At 37.7% G+C, this 19,037-nt stretch overlaps 1 protein-coding gene across 1 annotated transcript in view; it reads right to left on the reverse strand.

The window, feature by feature from the left end:
- The window catches only part of PLA2G4A (phospholipase A2 group IVA), a 137,160-nt gene that overhangs the window by 106,936 nt on the left and 11,187 nt on the right, over nucleotides 1–19,037 (reverse strand). Inside the window, exon 2 of the mRNA XM_082833494.1 lies at nucleotides 7,558–7,639. Within this exon, the coding sequence (XP_082689620.1) occupies nucleotides 7,558–7,639 (82 nt within the window). The remainder of the gene's footprint in view (nucleotides 1–7,557; nucleotides 7,640–19,037) is intronic.

A 19,037-nucleotide genomic window follows, 5' to 3' on the forward strand; every position in this document is an offset into this window, starting at 1 on the left:
TTAGAAAACTAAAGAAACTGTAGAACATTAACATGTTAAAGTATATATATGAGAAATATAAAAACTATTTTAAGATGAAGAAGCTCAAGTGTAAGATATATGCGATAAAGAACTAAATGAGCCAATTCCCTGGCAGACTAAATGAGTAGGATCCATCACTAATAGGTCTTGAAAAAATAAAAAGAGAATATGTGGACTGTGTCCCTATTAGTACTGGTAACGTACTCTTCACTTTGACAGGAACCTGCATTACTGCCAAATATACCACTGGAATATAGCTCCATTTATCTTATTGAATAAATGTGGTGAAAATTCACACAAAGATCAATTGATGTTAACAAAATATCATAAAATAGTATCATTCACTACATTTATCAGACCTAAAACACATAAATACATACATGTAAACAAACAAAAAAATCTACTGAAATTTAAATAGAAAGGAAAAAAGACTAACCGTACTCACAAAACCATTTGACAGCTTAATAAACTGCATGACATTCTAAATGAGTGAGGAAGAGGAGTGCCTTCCTAACACATTCTATTTCCCTACCACACAGAAAATACAAGACAAGAGATAAGAGAGGGGCATGCATTCTGGAATACTTTACTCATCTTGAAATTATTTTCCATAAAAAGCCCCCTAGGAAGTTATTTCAGATTTTTTAGAATCATGGGTGGATACTCAAAAACATTACAAAAATATTTAGTAAACCAAAATTCATGTTCAGTCACAACTGACGTCAGGGAAATGTTTGATTCAGAAAAGATGAGAGCAGCAGGGTCATTTATAAAAAAGAATATTTGCAACTCCATAATTAATCCAAGAAAAGATTAATTATGTTATAAATTAATCCAAGATGTTATAAAATTTGAAACCCATGAAAATTCTAGATAGCTTATGGATAGAAATCAGAGCGGTATTTATAATCTACAAAAATGGAGTATAAAATTATTTTTTTAATTCTCTCTTCATTGACGCAAAACAGGAAGCAATATCCTAGAAGAAAGGTATAGTTACACATATTTATGTATTTTATTCATTCATCCAAAATTCTCTGAGATTTTCCTACTATACCAGGCTCAAGACTAAGCACTTATTCTCTAAAAAGTGAAGAAGAAATAGGCCCCAAAGTACATGCGACAAGTGTTTCATGGGGCATTTTTTGTTTTGCTTTTTTTTGTTTGTTTGGTTGTTTTTTTGGCTGTACCATATGGCTTGAGGAATCTTAGTTCCCAGGCCAGGGATGGAACCTGGGCCCCCACCACCCTGCAGTGGAAGCGTGGATCCCTAACTACTGGACCACCAGGGAAGTCCCACATGAGAGAGGTGTTAAGCAGAGGTCTGGATAGCTGTCAGGGGAGCAAAGGAGTGAATTGTGCCCAAGAGTATCAAAAAGACAGTGGAAGTACCATTCTACTGTTTCTCTCGAGCTGAAAAAATGAAGGATCCAATAATCTGCTCAACACAGAAATTCAGAATGGAAATTTCTTGTTTCCAAGGTGAAAAACTGAAAATAATCTCAAGTACACAAACTACCCAAATAGAAAATACTTTGGCTCATACAAAGATTATACTTAAGAAATAAATGTCTTCTTATGTTGATATCTGAAATCATGTTAACAATAACAGATAATATTCATTGAGCAATTACTATGCATGAGGCATGTAATGCTTCACATATGTCAACTCACTGACTTCTCTCAATGTCTCTAAGATGAGAAAAAGACAGAGAGGAAACTTGCCTGAAGACACAAGACCAGTGAGTAGTGCTTTGCCTCTGAAGACCATGTTCTTTCATAAATATATTCTGCCTCCTCCCTGGAGATTCTGATGACCGTGGAATTCAGGAATGGCTACAGGAGAGGGTAATGTATTTTCATAGTAATTTCTACACTGCCCTTGCTGCTAACAAAGATTCTCAGATTACATAGATGATGTTTCTCCACATACAGACTCAACACTATGCCTCTTATCCCAACATGTGCAAATAGGAAGGATGAATTCTAACTTCCTTTCCCAGGGAATTATTAACACTTTGTGTTGAGAGTCATGTCCTTTGAAGAGGCTTAATCCTCTGGATGGTCTCGAGGTGAGGGGATTTGAGACTGCTGCTTTGGAGAGACAAGACTGGAGGTAACAGGGCTACTTTCTTAAAACTCAAATGTGTTTGGGTTTTCTTAAGTTTCTACAAGTGTTGGAAAGTCATGCTTCTGGTGCACTGTGGGTGGCGTGATGACTACAGGATGGTCATGGAGTCTGGACTCTAAGCACCGCTGCCTTGAGCTCAGGGGTAGAGTCTCTCTGGCGTGGCATGTGATCACTGGGAAGACTACTCTGAGAGCTGTCCCAGTGCTTGCCAAAAGTGGAAAGCCAGGATCCATGCAAACAACATTTAGCCAAAGGTTGAATGCCAATGATAGCAGCCACCAAGGCTTATGGCAGGACCCACTCCTAATTTACAGGCAACTCTAAGTGCCTAGAATACCTGTAGGACCCTGGGGAAGGGGAGATCACCTACACTCCCCCACCTATTCTAGTGAATAGATGCGATTAATGCGATTTAGAAAAATTAATGCGATTTAGAAAAATCATATAGGTGAGATTTCATGGACCTGAGTAATGTGGAGAATATTCGTTTCACTACACAGTGATGTGTGAACTCTTACAGTAATTACTCCATAGGACTGAAAGACATAAAAAAGAACACAGAATGATTCAAAAAGAATCGAACACTTGCAAATAATTAGTATCTGATGCCTGGTTTATACATGAATAGGTAGTAAAAATAGGTAGTAAAAAAAAACAATTTGTAAACGAACTTTCATGTTTAGTTTGAACAATCTTACAGATGCTCCACATGGTCCACGTGCATCCCCCAGATCACAAGTCCCGCATCAGTACTGATGCTGATTCATCCTCGACTCCACATCACCCCTGAAGGTAGGAGTGAAGCCAGTGTGTTTCTTCCTTCCTCAAGACCACGAGGGGGTACAAACCCAAGGTTCTTCCTGAATCCCCACCAGAAGTCAGGTGGTCTAGAATATTTTAAAAGTCTTCCATTCTGTTTGAATCACCCTGTTTTTGTACTTACATTCTTTGACAATATGTGAAAGATGACAATTTAAACTTCCTTTGTTTAGTAAACCAAAATTCATGTTCAGTCACAATTGACATCAGGGAAATGTTTGATTCAGAAAAGAATACTAGAACAGCCAGGTTCTCAGTAACAATAAGCATTTATCCAAACTTCTTGCAGTCAACACACTTATAGTACACAACTCAACCAAAGCTCTTTGCAGGGGAGAGGGAAATAGTATTCACAATATTAGAGTAATGAAAAGCAGGGTATGTAGAGTTACCCTGCCTGGGTTCTTAGAAATGTCCTAAATAAAATCACAGATTAGTAAATTGAGGGAGCATTAAACCATATTAAAATATTTAGGATATATCTATGTATATGAGAGGAAGAGTATATTTATGTACATGAGGGAAAGAGTACACTATATTCATATGGGTATATGCAAACTACTTCTTTTTAAAATAAGACTATGGTGAGTCAGATGCAAATTTGAACTTCAAACTACCTCTTCATATGATGTGAGCATAAGAATACAGGGAAGGGCTGGCACCAGGGCAATGGGAACAAACGTACATGATACATTTGAACAAACTGAGATTAGCAAGGATGTCTGGGAAGGGGCTGTCTTGTTCTTGGCTTGCCCAGTGCTCTGAGGTGAAAACCAGGAAATGAGTGAGATGTTATGATTCAAATGTCAGCTCTGACTCCTCTAAAGATAGTTTATGGGGTGCTGCTGACTGTATTATGATGTTCTAGCAATGCAGTATGGTATTTCTAAAAGAAGCTAGTTAGAATAGGATGAATAATAAAAATAAAATAATCTTGGTATTATATTTTTTAAAAAAGCAGATATAGGACTTCGCTGGCGGTCCAGTGGTTAAGACGCCAGGCTTCCACGGCAGGGGGTACAGGTTCTATTCCCGGTCAGGGAACTAAGATCCCACAAGCTGCACAGTGTAGCCAAAAAATTTTTTTCAAAAGTAAAGCAGATATAGGTGTCAACTATTTGATTCATGTGGCACCCTTGAGAAAGCCCCTACGTACACAGGTAAAGCTGAAAAACCAAATAGTAATCTGTCATTCTTTACCAATATGCAAAACTTTATGGAAATTTGCCTTTTTAAATAAATGTAGACACTGTCAACAACAGAAGAGAGGGTAATTTTCTATCATCCTTTTCAGATCTTAGGACATTGCTTACCGTTCTATCCTTGTCTATCTTTAAAGAACTTCTGTATACAAACATCCCAAATTCTGCTTACTTGGTAATCTGTATAGATCAAGCTCATCAAGTAATATCATCAAAACTCCTCTTAGAAAAGTGACAGCTAACACCCATGCCTTTTCCCACTATAATCACCTACAACTTCTCAAAAATAAAATCGTTTGGCATTGTATATTGTCCCTCTACTTTTTCTTACCAACCTTATCATGGAATTTATTTCTCTAAGACTCTCTTTTGTTCTTTTTATCTCCTCCTGATTGCCTGTAAACTCATGAAGGTGATATCAAGGGTTGGCAATGATCTCCTTCCCCCAAAAAAAAATTTAATTCAAGAAAAATAAAATCAAATTACAAATGCTGAATAGAAATGTCAACAGAATGTCACAACACTATCCTTTCTCCAACAGTGATTAATCTCCAGTGGCTATTCCTTCCAAGCGTCCTTCACTTTAAAAAGGGAGCTTTCGGGAATTCCCTGGCAGTCCAGTGGTTAGGACTCCGTGCTCTCGCTGCCGGGGCCAGGGTTCAATCCCTGGTCTGGGAATTAAGATCCCACAAGCTGTGAGGTGTAGCCAAAAGAATAAAAATTAAAAACATAAAAAGAAAGCTTTTTGGAAATCAAGGGTCCAACCTGTGTTGTGTACACTGTGGGGATCTAAAACGTACCTGTTCCCTATTTCATTAGATGAATTAATATCTCATGTTCCTTTTTAAGTAATATTATCAATATCAACTCAAATAGATTTAAAATGACACTTGCAGCATTACTCTCTTCCTTGTCCTAATTACAATACATAAGCACAGGCAAAGCGCCTGGGGCCTATGGGGAAAGTAGCTAAGAACTCAGATCCAGACCAGTTGAAGGTGACTCAGAGTAGAATTTGACTTGCTATAGGACTCACCTCAAGCATGGTAAACACCATTCTCTCTCTAAGACAGAGCTCTGCACTGATAGTCAAAGGTCAGTAACTTGCATGGTTGGCGAATCACTGACACAGCCTTTAGTTGAATTATGAATGGCTTTACTAACAGTACAACCTCTAGAGTTTTAAGGCACGTGCTTTTCTCAAGGTCATGGGGGGTACCACTTTTTTTTTTAATCTTTTTTTTAACATCTTTATTGGAGTATAATTGCTTTATAATATTGTGTTAGTTTCTGCTTTATTACAAAGTGAATCAACTATAGGTATACATATATCCCCATATCCCCTCCCTCTTGCATCTCCCTCCCACCCTCCCTATCCCACCCCTCTAGGTGGTCACAAAGCACCAAGCTGATCTCCCTGTGCTATGAGGCTGCTTCCCACTAGCTATCTATTTTACATTTGGTAGTGTATGGCTTCCAATTTGGATTCTCTTTTTTCTTTTTTTTTAAAAATAAATTTATTTATTTTTGGCTGGTGGGTCTTCGTTGCTGTGTGCAGGCTTTCTCTAGTTGCGGCAAGCAAGGGCTACTCTTCGTTGCGATCCGCGGGCTTCTCATTGCAGCAGCTTCTCTTGTTGCAGAGCATAGGCTCTAGGTGTGTGGGTTTCAGTAATTGTGGCACATGGGCTCACTAGTTGTGGCTCACAGGCTCTAGAGCGCAGGCTCAGTAGTTGGGGTGCACGGGCTTAGTTGCTCCGCGGCATATGGGATCTTCCCAGACCAGGGCTTGAACCCGTGTCCCCTGCATTGGCAGGCGGATTCTTAACCACTGTGCCACCAGGGAAGTCCCTGGCTTCTCTTTCACAGGAGCCTTTCTCCAGTGAACTCTCGTTTAATTGATGAAAATGCAAAGAATTATAAAAAGCAAAAGAATAACTTAAGAAAAGCTTTGGCAAAGGAGTGATTAAATGGGGTAGATTGATGTATGAGATAAAATTTAGAAAATAAACCCCTGGTCCAGACTAGATGTGAAGAAATTGTCCTTGCTCCCGTCACCTCTCCTGAGAAGCACTGCTCATCAAAAACTCTTACCATTAGATTCCACCTCCCGGCCCCCTCCTTCCAACTTTTACCAACTTCCTGGACACCCTTCATTCACTGAAGGCTTGAGCCCAGAGCCCAAATTCTTCATTCCTTAATATTTAACCTCTCTCTATGGGCCCATTTTCATTGCAATTTCAACAAGCTCAAGTCCCTCCTATTCTTTTTTTTTTTTTAACATCTTTATTGGAGTATAATTGCTTTACAATGGTGTGTTAGTTTCTGCTTTCCCTCCTATTCTTAAATATAAAAAGCATACACTATAGTCACCTCCAATATATTTAACATACTATGGCCAGAACAAATATTTTTTTAAATAAAGAGCCAATCCTGTGACTTGTGACTCAAATGCCATCAAATTCTTCCCACTGCATTTCTGATAAAATCTCAGTCTTGTTGTATGAGTGCCTGTCCTCCTTCACCTTTGCTGTGTGTCTCTAACAGTTTGGGACCTCACAAGCAATCTGCCCTTCGTTCGCCTTTGAACATGCTGTTTTCTCTGCCTGGGATTCTCCCTGCTCTCGGCACTAAGATTTTCTTCCTTCAAGAACCAGTGTAAATGCCATTTCAGCCAGAAAGACTTCCCTGTTCCCCAGACTGGTAAATTGCAATCTCCATTCTTTCCCCCAAACCCGTCCTGAGGGGTAAATGGCCATTCCCATATTTTAGCAATAATCTACAACTTTACCCAATGCGTTATCACAATACTTATCCATCCTTCTTTGTATTCCCAGCTCCACGACCCCTAGTCATTTGCATGGTAAGATTAACCAGGAAAACTGCATTTTAAAACGTAGAAGGATACTGCCACCAAATTAATTCAACATTATCCTCAGGCTTTGGTTCATATCATTTCAAGCTGTCCCACACCAGTTTCTATAGCTATTTGCACACATAATGAACACACTTAAAGCCATAAGAATTAAACTGCATTTTTTAAAAATCCAAAGGCACAATACCTCACAGAGGCAGCTAGTTTAAAGTCTTAACTCAGCCATCTTTCCAAAATAGAATGGAAATGTCCTTGAAATCCAAAACTCTGTCCTAGGACAGTCATTTTATCTGATCCCAAGTACTCCCAATTAATGTAAAGTCAAGGTAAAACACTATTCTGACAGATAAAAGAGCATCAGAGAACCATTCAAAATGTTATCATTCAAAGATGTAGACAAAGATTATCACATATGAAAAAGGGACAGCCCCAGGTTTGTCAAGGAACTCAGGCAACTGAAGAGTGAATCATAATTACGTATTTTCAACAGAAAAGCAAATAAGGGCACTTACGCATGTCACCGAAGGCCCCCTTTGTTACTTTTGTGGCACGTAACACCACTACTGTGAACTTGTGGGAATAATGGTGCTCCACCTGGAAAAAAAATTCATAATGAATTTAAAATAAGCCTGTAATATAGGATCCAGGTAAATTGTTTTCACTGTTTCCTTGAGACTAATTGAAAATATTCCAGTTGAAAGGAAGTAACATGCATACCAGAAACATTCTTTGATCATGAGGCTTTTCCTTTTTTGATCCTTTCCTCTCTCTGGCACAGAATGATTGAGAAGTTTATATCATGCTTTAAAATGTCACTGCAGCTTGGTTAGGACTTCTTTGCAGTCCCTGCTTTACAGGGTTTACCAAGCCCTTGGGAAAAATGTAAATCAGGACTGCAGGCTTTCTAGGCGCACAATCAGGCTTTGTACTAGGTGATAAGCAAGACCTGCCTTAGAAAGGTGAAGTCAGAGCAAGATGTTTGCATTATCTAAATGTGTTTGTTTTTATTGTTACTGTTCAATGAAAGTCTTTTTTTGGTATAACATTTCCAGAGCAGTTTTCAAAATCCTTTGGATCCAAAGCAATAACCAGCAAGCTACTTATATTAATTTTAATTTATTTGTTAAAACCATATGTGACAATGTTAAAAGTTTCTATTAGCCTAATAGCTTGCATGCACATAAGAAGTATTAACAGGTAGAAGACTTTATTAAACACTTCACGTAACTGGATATTAGTTCTCAAATGATTCTACTCACCAAAACAGAATGGGAAAGCAGAAACTCACAAAGTTCTCTGAGCAACTGAAACGATTACAAAATCTTTATCTAAAGCTCAAGCATTTTTGTTTAATCTTAGGAGAGGCCCACATTTATAAGTTACTCCTACCTTTCATAATTTTAATAGACTTGCTTAACTTGTTAAAACGTCCATAACTGGGCTACCCTGGTGGTGCAGTGGTTGAGAGTCTGCCTGCCGATGCAGGGGACACGGGTTCGTGCCCCGGTCCGGGAAGATCCCACATACCGCGGAGCGGCTGGGCCCGTGAGCCATGGCCGCTAAGCCTGCACATCCGGAGCCTGTGCTCCGCAACGGGAGAGGCCACAACAGTGAGAGGCCCGCGTACCGCAAAAAAAAGAAAAAAAAGTCCATAACTAATTAAAAAGAAGCTAAGATACTGACAATACTGAGAAGTGAGTCTAAAAGTAAGAAGGCAGAAAAAAATTATAAAAGTGGACTCATAAGGACCAGCAATAGTGGGATATAGGAGCAAAAGTTATACAGCATTCAACAGTTTCTGAAGATATCACTCTATCAACAGAGTAATTTATGTCCAGATTTAATAACACAGCATCAAGAAGAGGTGAAGTCATGAATAATGAGCATACCTTGTTTAAAAAGGCAGAGAAGCATATAAAATCTTTCAAGGTAATTTTTATTCAAGTCGAAGAGAAATGCCTTCTATATTCAGAAGGGTTCTGAATTGCCAAAGTTTTATTCTACATACATGAAATTATCAATCATAAAAAAAATGAGTGCTTAAAAAAAGGCATATTGCCTTATATTACAACCAAAAATCACATGCACTCCTCCCACCAAAAAAAAAAAAAAAAAAAAAAACAGAGAAAGAGAGAGAGAATTCAGAGAATTCCCTGGCGGTCCAGTGATTAGAACTCCATGCTTCCACTGCAGGGGGTACAGGTTCATTCTTGGCTGGGGAACTAAGATCCTGCATGCCACGCTGTGGCCAAATAAAAAAAGAGAGAGAATCCACTATCATAATTAGAAACTTCAACACCCCTCTATCAGAAATGAACAGATGCAGTAGGCAGAAAATCAGTAAGGACAGAGTTGAACTCAACAGCACCATCAGTCAACTAGATATAATTAACACTTACAGACTACTTCATCCAACAGTAGCAGAATACATATTATTCTTAAGCTAACATGGAACAAAACTTCAATGTCTACTCTCACAATGGAATTAAACTAAAAATCAGTAACAGAATAATAGCTAAAAAAAATCACAAAGTACTTGGAGATTAAACAACTACTAAATAACATAAATGTCAAACAAGAAGTCTCAAGAGAAATTTTTAAATATTTGGAACTAAATGAAAATGCAATGACAACTTATCAAAGTTTAGCGGGATGCAGTGAAAGTAGTGCTTAGAGGGAAATTTACAGCACTGAAACATATATGTGTGTGTGTGTGTGTGTATATACATATATACATACATATATATGAAAGACCTAAAATCAATCATCTAAGTGTCTACTTCAGGAAACTAGAAAAAGAAGGGCAAATTAAATCCCAAGTAAGCAGAAGAAAAATTTTAAGAACTGGAGGAGTGAATAAAATTAAAAATGGAAAATCAATAGAGAAAATCAATGAAATCAAAATTTGAAAAGATCAATAAAATTGATAAGCCTTTAGCAAGGCTAAATAAGAAAAAAACAGAGAGAACACAAATTATAAATATCATAATTGAATGAAGGAAGTTCATTACAGATCATATGGACATTAAAAGAATAATAAAGGAACACTATGATCAATTCTAAGCCCACAATTTCAAAACCTAGATGAAATGGACCTATTTCTTGAAAGACAAAATCTGCCAAAATTCACACAAGTAGAAATAGACAATCTTAATAGGCCTATGTTTATAAAGAAATTGAGTCAAAGTTTAACTTTTCAAAACAGAAAACACCAGGCCCAGATGGATTCACTGGTAAATTCTACCAAACACTTAAGGAAGAAATTATACCAATGTTCTCCAATCTCTTCCAGAAGACAGAAGTAGAGAGAATAGTTCCTAACTCATTCTATGAAGCCAGGTTTATCCTGATAACAAAACCATACAGAGGCACTGCAAGAAAAGAAAACTTCAGACCAATGTCTCTCATAAAGAAAGATATAAAAATTCTCAACAAACTATGAGCAAATAAAACCCAAAAATGTATAAAAGGAATTGTAACCACAACCACATGGGATTTATCCCAGGTATGGAAGACTGGTTCAGCATTTGGAAAGTAATTATTGTAATCCATCACATTAACAGTCTAAAGAAGAAAAATCACATGATCATATCAATAGACACAAAAAAGTATTTGACAAAATTCAATACCTATTCATGATGAAAACTCTCAGCAACCTAAAAATAGATGGAAACTTTTTCAACTGGATAAAGAACACCTATAAAAATTCTACAGCCAATATCATAGTTAATGGTGTGAAACTAGAAGTTTTCCTGAAAAGATCAAGACAAGGATGCCCCCTCTTACCACTTCTTTCAACATTGTACTGGATGTCCTAGCTAATGCAATAAGACAAGAAAGGGAAATATAAGATGTATGGATAGTGAAGGAAGAAATAAAACTGTCTCTGTTCACGGATGACATGATTGACTATGTAGAAAACCCAAGCGAATTGATTTTTAAAACTCCTGGAATTAGAAGTGATTATAGCAAGGTTGTAGGTTATAAGTTTAATATGCAAAATTCAATCTTTTTCCTATATACCAACAATGAACAGGTGGAATTTGAAATTAAAACACAATACCATTTACATTAGCATCGCCCACACACACACAAAAAGAAAAACTTAGGTATAAATCTAAAAAAAAGTACAAGGCCTATATAAGGAAAACTACAAAACTCTGATGAAGGAAAGCAATCAAGAGCTAAATAAAAAGAGAAATATTCCATGTTCATGGATAGAAGACTGAATATTGTCAAGATATCAGTTCTCTCCAAATTGATCTACAGATTCAAGGCCATCCCAATCAAAATCTCAGCAAGTTATTTTGTAGATATCAACAAACTGATTCTAAAGTTTATATGGAAAGACAAAAGACTCCAGAATAACCAACATAATGTTGAAGGAGAAGAATACACTTGTAGGACTGATGCTACCTGACATCGAGACTTACTATAATGCTACAGTAATCAAAACAGTATGGCATTGATGAAAGAATAAACAAATAGATCAATGGAACAGAATAGAAAGCCCCAAAATAGACCAACACACATATAGTCAACTGATCTTTTACAAAGGAGCTAAGGCAATACAATGGAAAAAAGATAGCCTTTTCATCAAATGGTGCTGGAAAAACTAGACATCCACATTAAAAAAAAAAAAAAAAGAGAGAGACAAATGATATCTGAGCCTGAAAGAGAATAAGCAAATGTTCTTGAAAATCCAATCCAATCTTGAAAAAAAGATAGCCTTTTCATCAAATGGTGCTGGAAAAACTAGACATCCACATTAAAAAAAAAAAAAGAGAGAGAGAGACAAATGATATCTGAGCCTGAAAGAGAATAAGCAAATGTTCTTGAAAATCCAATTTAGCTTTCCCCACTAAAGAGAACTTTTCAATAATTATCATATATAATAGTACATACTCCCCAAATCATCTATGCTATTTTTCCATATCCTAGAAATTTAATACCACATGGGTTTTCAAATGCCGAAAAACTCCCTCATAGGATAAAAATGATAGCAATTCTCATCTATTATTTAACATTTTTGAAACTGTTACAAACGTATTCATATGTCAAATGTTTATTAATAACAGGTACAGAAAGATGAAATTTTTATTAGAAGGATTCACTGAGTATGAACCATCTGTTACACATTCTAATAGATGCAAATTCTCATTTTCACAACAACCCTATAAAATAGATGTTATTATATGTACTTATAGATGAGTAAAGTGAGAGGTTAAGTAATTTCCCAGTATCTCACAGACAGTAAAAGTTAAAACTGAATTAGAATCCAGTCTTCCTGTCCCCAATGTCTTTACTCTTTCTATATTCCTTTACCTATGGAGAATAATAATATCAACATCAATACCTAATAGCAAAAAAGGCTATTTCCATTTATTAAAGTTGTACAGGTATTTACAATCTAGTGCATTATATCTGTGGTTGATCTAAAGTCTCTCTAGAGGAGACCTTCAAGATGGTGGAAGAGTAAGATGTGGAGATCACCTTCCTCCCCACAAATACATCAGAAATACATCTACATGTGGAACAACTCCTACAGAACACCTACTGAACACGGGCAGAAGACCTCAGACTTCCCAAAAGGAAAGAAACTCCCCACATACCTGGGTAGGGCAAAAGAAAAAAGAAAAAAGAGACAAAAGAATAGAGATGGGACCTGCACCAGTGGGAGGAAGCTGTGAAGGAGGAAAAGTTTCCACATACTAGGAAGTCCCTTCACTAGTGGAGATGGGGGGCGGCGGGGGGCAGGGGAAGCTTCAGAGCCATGGAGGACAGCACAGCAATAGGGGTGCACAGGGCAAAGTGGAGACGTTCCCGCACAGAGGATCTGTGCTGACCAGCACTCACCAGCCCGAGAGGCTTGTCTGCTCACCCGCCGGGGCGTGCGGGGGCTGGGAGCTGAGGCTCGGGCTTCGGAGGTCAGATCCCAGGGAGAGGACTGGGGTTGGCTGCATGAACACAGCCTGAACAGGGCTAGTGTGCGACAGCTAGCAGGGAGGGAGTCTGGGAAAAAGTCTGGAATTGCCTAAAAGGCAAGAGACCATTGTTTCGGGGTGCGCAAGGAGAGGGGAATCAGAGCACTGCCTAAACAAGCTCCAGAGATGGGTGTGAGCTGCGGCTATCAGTGTGGACACGAGAGACAGGCATGAACTGCTAAGGCCGCTGCTACAGCCACCAAGAAGCTTGTGTACAAGCACAGGTCACTATCCACACCTCCCCTCCCAGAAGCCTGTGCAGCCCACCACTGCTAGGGTACCGTGATCCAGCGACCACTTCCCCAGAAGAACACATGGCACACATCAGGCAGTTGCAACGTCATGTTGGCCTCTGCCACTGCAGGCTCACCCCACATTCTGTACCGCTCCTTCCCCCTGGCCTGAGTAAGCCAGAACCCCTGAATCAGCTTCTCCTTTATCCTTGTCCTCTCTGAGTGAAAAACAGATGCCCTCCGGCGACCTATACACAGAGGTGGGGCCAAATCCAAAGCTGAGGCCAAGGAGCTGTACAAACAAAGAAGAGAAAGGGAAATTCTTCCCAGTAGCCTCCAGAGCAGTGGATTAAATCTTCACAATCAACTTGATATACCTGTATCACTGGAATACCTGAATAGACAATGAATCATCCCAAATGTGAGGCAGTGGACTTTGGGAGCAACTGTAGACTTGAGGTTTGCTTTCTGCATCTAATTTGTTCCTGGTTTTATGTTTATCTTAGTTGAGTATTTAGAGCTTATTATCATTGGTATATTTGGTTATTAATTTGGTTGCTCTCTTCCTTTTTATATATATAGATATAGATACAGATATTTTTTTCCTTTTTCTCTTTCTGTGAGTGTGTATGCTTCTTTCTGTGATTTACTCTGTATAGCTTTGCTTTTACCATTTGTCCTATGGTTCTGTCTGTCCATTTTTATTTATTTTTTTCTTTTCTTATTTATTACCTTTTAATTTTTCTACTTTTTAATAATTCTTTTATTTTAATAAATTTATTTTATTCTTTCTTTCTTTCTCCCTTTTCTTCTGAGCCGTGTGGCTGACAGGGTATTGGAGTTCTGGCTGGGTTAGAGGCCTGTGCCTCTGAGGTGGGAGAGCTGAGTTAAGGACATTGGACCATCAGAGACCACCTGGCTCCATGTAATATCAAATGACAAAAGCTCTCCCAGAGATCTCCATTTCAACGCTAAGACACAGCTCCACTCAATGACCAGCAAGCTACAGTGCTGGACACCCTAAGCTAAACAACTAACAAGACAGGAACACAACCCCACCCATTAGAAGAGAGGCTGCTAAAATCATAATAAGCTCACAGACACCGCAAAACACACCACCGGATGGGGTCCTGCTACCAGAAAGACAAGATCCAGCCTCACCCACCAGGTCACAGGCACCAATCCCCCCCACCAGGAAGCCTACACAACCCACTGAACCAACCTTAGTCACTGAGAGCAGACACCAAAAACTTGAGAATTATGACCTGCAGCCTGTGAAAATGAGACCCTAAAAACAGTAAGTTAAGCAAAATGAGAAAACAGAGAAACACACAGCAGATGAAGGAGCAAGGTAAAAACCCATCAGACCAGACAAATGAAGAGGAAATAGGCAGTCTACCTGAAAAAGGATGCAGAGTAATGATAGTAAAGATGATCCAAAATCTTGGAAATAGAATGGAGAAAGCACAAGTAATGTATAACAAGGATCTAGAAGAGCTAAAGAGCAAACAAACAATGATGAACAACAAAATAAATGAAATTAAAAATTCTCTAGAAGGAATCAATAGCAAAATAACTGAGGCAGAAGAATGGATAAGGGACCTGGAAGACAAAATAGTGGAAATAACTATGGCAGAGCAGAATAAAGAAAAAAGAATGAAAAGAATTGAGGACAGTCTCAGAGACCTGACGGACAATATTAAATGCACCAACATTCGAATTATAGGGGTCCCAGAAGAATAAGAGAAAAAGAAAGGGACTGAGAAAATATTTGAAGAGATCAGAGTTGAAAACTTCCCTAATATGGTAAAGGAAATAGGTAATCGAGTACAGGAAACTCAGAGATTCCCATGCAGGATAAATCCAAGGTGAAACATGCCAAGACACGTATTAATCAAACTATCAAAAATTAAGTACAAAGAAAAAACATTAAAGGCAGGAAAAACAACAAAAAACATACAAGGGAATCCCCAAAGGTTAACAGCTGATCTTTCAGCAGAAACACTGCAAGCCAGAAGGGAGTGGCACAATATATTTAAAATGATGAAAGGGAAAAACCTACAACCAAGATTACTCTACCCAGCAAGGATCTCCTTCAGATTAGACAGAGGAATTAAAACATTTACAGACAAGCAAAAGCAAAGAGAATTCAGCACCACCAAACCAGCTTTAAAACAAATGCTAAAGGAATTTCTCTAGGCAGGAAACACAAGAGAAGGAAAAGACCTACAATAAAAAATGCAAAACAATTAAGAAAATGGTAATAGAAACATACATATCGATAATTACCTTAAATGTAAATCGATTAAATGCTCCAACCCAAAGACATAGACTGGCTGAATGTATACAAAAACAAGACCTATATATATGCTGTCTACAAGAGACCCACTTCAGACCTAGGGAAACATACAGACTGAAAGTGATGGGATAGAAAAAGATATTCCATGCAAATGGAAATTAAAAGAAAGCTGGAGTAGCAATTCTCATATCTGACAAAATAGACTTTAAAACACAGACAATTACAAGAGACAAAGAAGGACACTACATAATGATCAAGGGATTCATCCAAGAAGAAGATATAACAATTGTAAATATTTATGCACCCAACATAGGAGCACCTCAATACATAAGGCAAATGCTAACAGCCATAAAAGGGGAAATCGACAGTAACACAATCATAGTAGGGAACCTTAACACCCCACTTTCACCGATGGACAGATCATCCAAACTGAAAATAAATAAGGAAACACAAGCTTTACATGATACATTAAACAAGATGGACTTAATTAATATTTATAGGACATTCCATACAAAAACAGCAGATTACACTTTCTTCTTAAGTGCTCATGGAACATTCTCCAGGATAGATCATATTTTGAGTCACAAATCAAGCCTTGGCAAATTTAAGAAAATTGAAATTGTATCAAGTATCTTTTTGACCACCACACTACAAGACTAGATATCAATTACAGGAAAAAATCTGTAAAAAATACAAACACATGGAGGCTAAACAATACACTACTAAATAACGAAGTGATTACTGAAGAAATCAAAGAGGAAATCAAAAAATACCTAGAAATAAATGACAATGAAAACACACGACCCAAAACCGATGGGATGCAGCAAAAGCAGTTCTAAGAGGGAAGTTTAAAGCAATACAATCCTACCTTAAGAAACAAAAAACATCTCAAATAAAGAACATAACCTTGCACCTAAAGCAATTAGAGAAAGAAGAACAAAAAAACCCCAAAGCTACCAGAAGGAAAGAAATCATAAAAATCAGATCAGAAATAAATGAAAAAGAAATGAAGGAAACAATAGCAAAGATCAATAAAATCAAAAGCTGGTTCTTTGAGAAGATAAACAGAATTGATAGACCATTAACTAGACTCATCAAGAAAAAAAGGGAGAAGACTCAAATCAATAGAATTAGAAATGAAAAAGGAGAAGTCACAACTGACACTGCAGAAATACAAAGGATCATGAGAGATTACTACACGCAACTCTATGCCAATAAAATGGACAACCTGGAAGAAATGGACAAATTCTTAGAAATGCACAACCTTCCGAGACTGAACCAGGAGGAAACAGAAAATATAAACAGACCAATCACAAGCACTGAAATTGAAACTGTGATTAAAAATCTTCCAACAAACAAAAGCCCAGGACCAGATGGCTCCAGAGGCAAATTTTATCAAACATTTAGCTATCATTCTCAAACTCTTCTAAAATATAGCAGAGGGAGGAACACTCCCAAACTCATTCTACTAGGCCAGCGTCACCCTGACACCAAAACCAGACAAAGATGTCACAAAGAAAGAAAAATACAGGCCAATATCACTGATGAACATAGATGCAAAAATCCTCAACAAAATACTAGCAAACAGAATCCAACAGCACATTAAAAGGATCATATACCATGACCAAGTGGGGTTTATCCCAGGAATGCAAGGGTTCTTTAATATACACAAATCAATCAATGTGATAAACCATATTAACAATTTGAAAGAGAAAAACCATATGATCATCTCAATAGATGCAGAAAAAGCTTTCGACAGAATTCAACACGCACTTATGACAAAAACTCTCTAGAAAGTAGACATAGAGGGAACTTACCTCAACATAATAAAGGCTGTATATGACAAAACCACAGCCAACGTCATTCTCAACGGTGAAAAACTGAAACCATTTCCTCTAAGATGAGGAACAAACCAAAGTTGTCCAATCTCACCACTATTGTTTAACATACTTTTGGAATTTTTAGCCACAACAATCAGAGAAGAGAAAAATATAAAAGGAATCCAAATCAGAAAAGACAAAATAACACTGTCACTGTTTGCAGATGACTTGATACTATACACAGAGAATCATAAAGATGCTACCAGAAAACTACTAGAGGTAATCAATGAATTTGGTAAAGTAGCAGGATACAAAATTAATGCACAGAAATCTCTTGCATTCCTAGACACTAATGACACTAATCATGAAAAATCTGAAACACAAATTAAGGGAACATTCCCATTTACCACTGCAACAAAGAATAAACTACCTAGGAATAAACCAATCTAAAGAGACAAAAGACCTATATACAGAAAACTATAAGACACTGATGAAAGAAATTAAAGATGATACAAACAGACAGAGAGGTATACCATGTTCTTGGATTGGAAGAATCGACATGGTGAAAATGACTATACTACCCAAGGCAATCTACAGATTCAATGCAATCCCTATCAAACTACCACTGGCATTTTTCACAGAACTAGAACAAAAAATTTCACTATTTGTATGGAAACACAAAAGACCCCAAATAGCCAAGGAATAAAAAATGGCTCAGAAGTTTTTAAAAAGAACCAAATCAAAATTCAACAACTGAGAAGTAAACTTCGTGACCTTCTAAGGATTTCTAATCTGTGCTCTGTGGTGAAGAAGCAGAAATATGGACCCTACTTTAAATGTGTGTACTTCTGCCTCAGGTTAGAGGCTTGTGGCAGGGAATGGCTGGTATCGGGAAAAGGCTAGAAGCTTATTCCTAACTGCCCTCTTCCTTACTTATCTAGAATTTGATAGTGCTCACAAAAAATATGCTATTTGCTGTTCATTGCAGCTCTATTTACAATAGCCAGGACATGGAAGCAACCTAAGTGTCCATCGACAGATGAATGGATAAAGAAGATGTGGCACATATATACAATGGAATATTACTCTGCCATAAAAAGAAACGAAATTGAGTTATTTGTAGTGAGGTGGATGGACCTAGAGTCTGTCATACAGAGTGAAGTAAGTCAGAAAGAGAAAAACAAATACTGTATGCTAACACATATATATGGAATCTAAGAAAAAAAAAAGGTCATGAATAACCTAGGGGTAAGACGGGAATAAAGACACTGACCTCAAGAGAATGGACTTGAGGATATGGGGAGGGAGATGGGTAAGCTGGGACAAAGTGAGAGAGTGGCATGGACATATATACACTACCAAAAGTAAAATAGACAGCCAGTGGGAAGCAGACGCATAGCACAGGGAGATCAGCTTGGTGCTTTGTGACCACCTAGAGGGGTGGGATAGGGAGGATGGGAGGGAGGGAGACGCAAGAGGGAAGAGATATGGGATCATATGTATATGTATAACTGATTCACTTTGTTATAAAGCAGAAACTAACACACCATTGTAAAGCAATTATAGTCCAATAAAGATGTTAAAAAATGCTATTTGCCATAAAACTCATTATTCCTTTGTGCAGTGATTTTGTAATAGTTTTGTCACCTTTATATT

Source organism: Leucopleurus acutus (assembly GCF_964270905.1).
Source record: "Leucopleurus acutus genome assembly, chromosome: 2".
Taxonomy (NCBI): domain Eukaryota; kingdom Metazoa; phylum Chordata; class Mammalia; order Artiodactyla; family Delphinidae; genus Leucopleurus; species Leucopleurus acutus.